The sequence below is a fragment of the Pteropus alecto genome, unplaced genomic scaffold (genome assembly GCF_000325575.1).
Source record: "Pteropus alecto unplaced genomic scaffold, ASM32557v1 scaffold69, whole genome shotgun sequence".
NCBI lineage: Eukaryota > Metazoa > Chordata > Mammalia > Chiroptera > Pteropodidae > Pteropus > Pteropus alecto.
This window is the reverse complement of record NW_006494610.1, coordinates 7,524,609-7,528,104: the sequence shown is the minus strand read 5'-3', so window position 1 is coordinate 7,528,104 and position 3,496 is coordinate 7,524,609. Positions and strand designations below refer to the sequence as shown.

At 28.0% G+C, this 3,496-nt stretch overlaps 1 protein-coding gene across 7 annotated transcripts in view; it reads right to left on the bottom strand.

The window, feature by feature from the left end:
• The window catches only part of CACNA2D1 (calcium voltage-gated channel auxiliary subunit alpha2delta 1), a 452,371-nt gene that overhangs the window by 191,587 nt on the left and 257,288 nt on the right, over positions 1-3,496 (bottom strand). For all 7 annotated transcript variants that reach the window (XM_015599796.2, XM_015599800.2, XM_015599795.2 and 4 more), the window contains exon 5: positions 2,255-2,296. In XM_015599796.2, coding sequence (XP_015455282.1) covers positions 2,255-2,296 — 42 coding nt within the window. The remainder of the gene's footprint in view (positions 1-2,254; positions 2,297-3,496) is intronic.

Genomic DNA, 3,496 nt, shown 5'->3' with positions numbered 1-3,496 from the left:
TATATGCGCAAAATTGTATCTTCATCTTTAGGCAACACTAGTTTATAGGATTAGACCACAGCATGTTAATCCGTCCATTTTATTTAGTATAAAATCATTGTCATAGTTCTACAAACCAAATGTTTAGAAAAAGTTGCAACTGGTGTACCACCAGGAAGGTTGATAAAAATTTGTTCACTATACATAATATCCATAACTAACTATACATAATATTCATTATGCATCTATATTTAACATGTTATTTTTAAAAAACTAACTCAAAATCATGCAGAATGTATTGGTCTAACAGTCAGTGTGAAGAGTCTTCTCAGAAACTTAAAATATAATGAAGTTGTATATATTTAAAAAAATACTGCACTCACTAAAGTATTAGCTGTCACAAATGACTTAAGTTGCCTAAGAATATCTGTGACTTTCTCATTTATTAAGTAGCAACATTATTGCTTTTCAGAATAAAATATTCATATGACAAAGAATTCACTGTCATAATTAGTGAAAAAAATATAAAATATTCATTTTGTTTTCACTGTCCTTTTGAAAGGAAAAAGAAACATTATAAGGAGGATACTCAATACTTAATAATAAAATATATTTTATTGAAATCAATTTATATTAAAAATCTATGATAAATGTAATTTTTTATTTATTAAGTGTATAAAGTAAAATCTAATTCCATCAAAGTGTTATTGTAGTAATTAAATTAAGTAACTGTGTAGCATGGTTAGCAATACACAGGCAAAATTAGTGCTCAATAAGCCATGGTATGCAGAAGTAGTAGTACTAGTGGTGGTGGTGGTAGAATTTGAGAAAGTGTGGCATTTCAAGCAAACTACATTTATTGTGTTTTTTTTCCTGAAAGCTGGCTTTACTTGTTTTTATAGATTTTATATATATATATATATATACACACACACACACACACATATGTACATATATGTACATATATACATATATGTATATACACACACACACATATATACACATATATATACATATATAATCTATATACATACAAATATATATATATTTCACTTTCCTGTTATATAGCTGAAAGAAAATTCTACAGAGCTGTATAGGAATATATATTTTTGATTCAGAAAAAAATTTTCAAAAACAATAATTATAGCATATTTGTTTGATTTGTTCATTGATATATTTGAAGCTTTTAAAAGAATACTTAAAATATAGGAGATCCTCAAAAAAATAATTTTGGATAAATAAATGTCTATATTTTTTTCCTAATAAAAAACAGATATATGAAAATTTAAAACAACTTATAAAATAAAATAAATGTTATTTATAATTTTGGAAATGTTTCCACCATAACTAAGTAATAAAAATGTCTCCCTAATCCGTTCAAATGTAGTGATATTAGAAGTAATTTATTCATGCTAAAATGATCCATTTTCTAAAGCCATTTGAGTGTGTACATTAGAGGCATTAATTTAAAAAGGGATAGTAATGGAAGAGGGGTTGGGGGGATAGCAAAAAAAGGGCAAAGAGATTAAGAAGTAAAAATGGATAGATACAAAATAGACATGGAGATATTTATAAGGAAAATAGTTAACAATGTTGTAATAAATATGTAAAGAGGAAGAGTATTAGATTTAGTGAGGTGATCACTTTGTGAGCCTTATAGATCTCTAAGCACTATGCTGTACAACTTAAACTAATATAAATCGAAAAAACTCATTGAATTATATAATGTAAATATGAGCAACTAATTATCGATTTCAATAAAACAGGGGACAAAAAGGGCATAGTAAGCACCTACTGTGCTTCAAAGATTGAACTGGTAGGGCTAGTTGTTGCACAGCTTCCAGATGTCATTCATATTGTAGTTGAAATAAGTAGTTCCCCCTAGTGTGTGCAGTTTGTGCCAAAGCAGACAGTGACCCTGGTACAAGAGCCAAGATACAGAAATGGATGAGATCCAATGTCTGTCTTCACAACACTAATGGAAAGCAGATTATTTAAGTCAGTGCAATGAACTGAGGTCTGGACAGGATACAGTGTAAATTCAGATTCAGAGAAACATAGCATTTCTCCTTAGGAAGATGACAATAATAAGTTGTTAAAAGATCACATAAACACTAAAAGTCATCATTATCTTGTTTTCTAACAAGTATTCTTCTTATGCTATAAAACATTTTCTGAAAACACTAAACATGCTAGGTCAATTTGTTGTGTAAAACTAATTATCCTCGTATAATTAAGTTTACCTTAGAATTTATATAAAAATTTTAATACTCACATCAAGATCATCTTTTGCATTGTAGTAGACAACTTCATTACTCTGTTAAAAAACAAAAAAGAATGCTTTATTAATTTGAGTAAAAACAGAAAAATATACTGGATGAAACACTAAATATATTTTGTTCATATTTTAAATAATAAAACTTTCATAATGTTCCTTTAACAATATATTCCACAAAGATCTATAAAGGTAGCCAATATTTTCTAAGAATATATTAAAACACTATATCAGTGATATTAGAAAAGCACATCTTGCATTGAGGAAAAAAGAGCTCAGTATACGTCTGAGGACAATTTGTCAAGGAAAAATAAAAAATTCATAATGCAATAAGTTATATATACATATATACATACCCAAACACACATGTGCACACACACACACACATGCAGACACACACACACACACACACACACACACCCCTCTAAACCATGAAATGATGAAAAAGATAATTCAAAAAAAATCTAAAATAAATGGCTTGTTAATACTTTGCTGAAACCATGACTTTAAAAATATATATATCAGGTGTTGAAACTACTCTTAAAGAAAGGTATATATGCACAATATTGCCAGAATTTTTTTCATGAGATTCAGATAAGGAATCAAGAGTAACTGTGAATGTAGATAGCAAAAATATCAGATTATTTAACACACTAATATTCCCATGTTCTATCAAAGTGGTGAATGATTGTTGGCTCTTCAAAAATAAATGTATATAAAAATTTCTGCTAGCCATAAATGTTGCTGAAATATATCGTACATATACATTATGGACAATTATAAATTGTGCTATAGAAGGAAAATAGAATGGAAAGAATGAATAAAATGATTGTCAAGGAATTTAAAATTCCTTGTCTTTGTTTGAGGCTAGATCTGTGTAATGTAAAAATAATCTACTTAATACTAATTTCCTTTTCCTTTCTTCTCCTGAAGTAATTGAAAACATAGTTCAACTTCTGTACATTCTCAGTGATAACATGAGCACGATGTAAAAAAAAAAAACCACAAATATTTCTGTGCCTCTTAATTATTTACAGTATGGATACTCTAAAATTTTATTTGAAGGAAACATAAGACACACAAAAAATAAAGAAAATTACTGGGGGAAAATATACTAGATTAATGCTTCTTAAAGTATGTCCACCTCTCCCCCCTCCAAAAAAAAATTAGTAGTTCTTCAAGATATAATAAACATAGGCAACAGTGTTCTATGGTCATGACTTTAGAATAAAATAAAGTTAA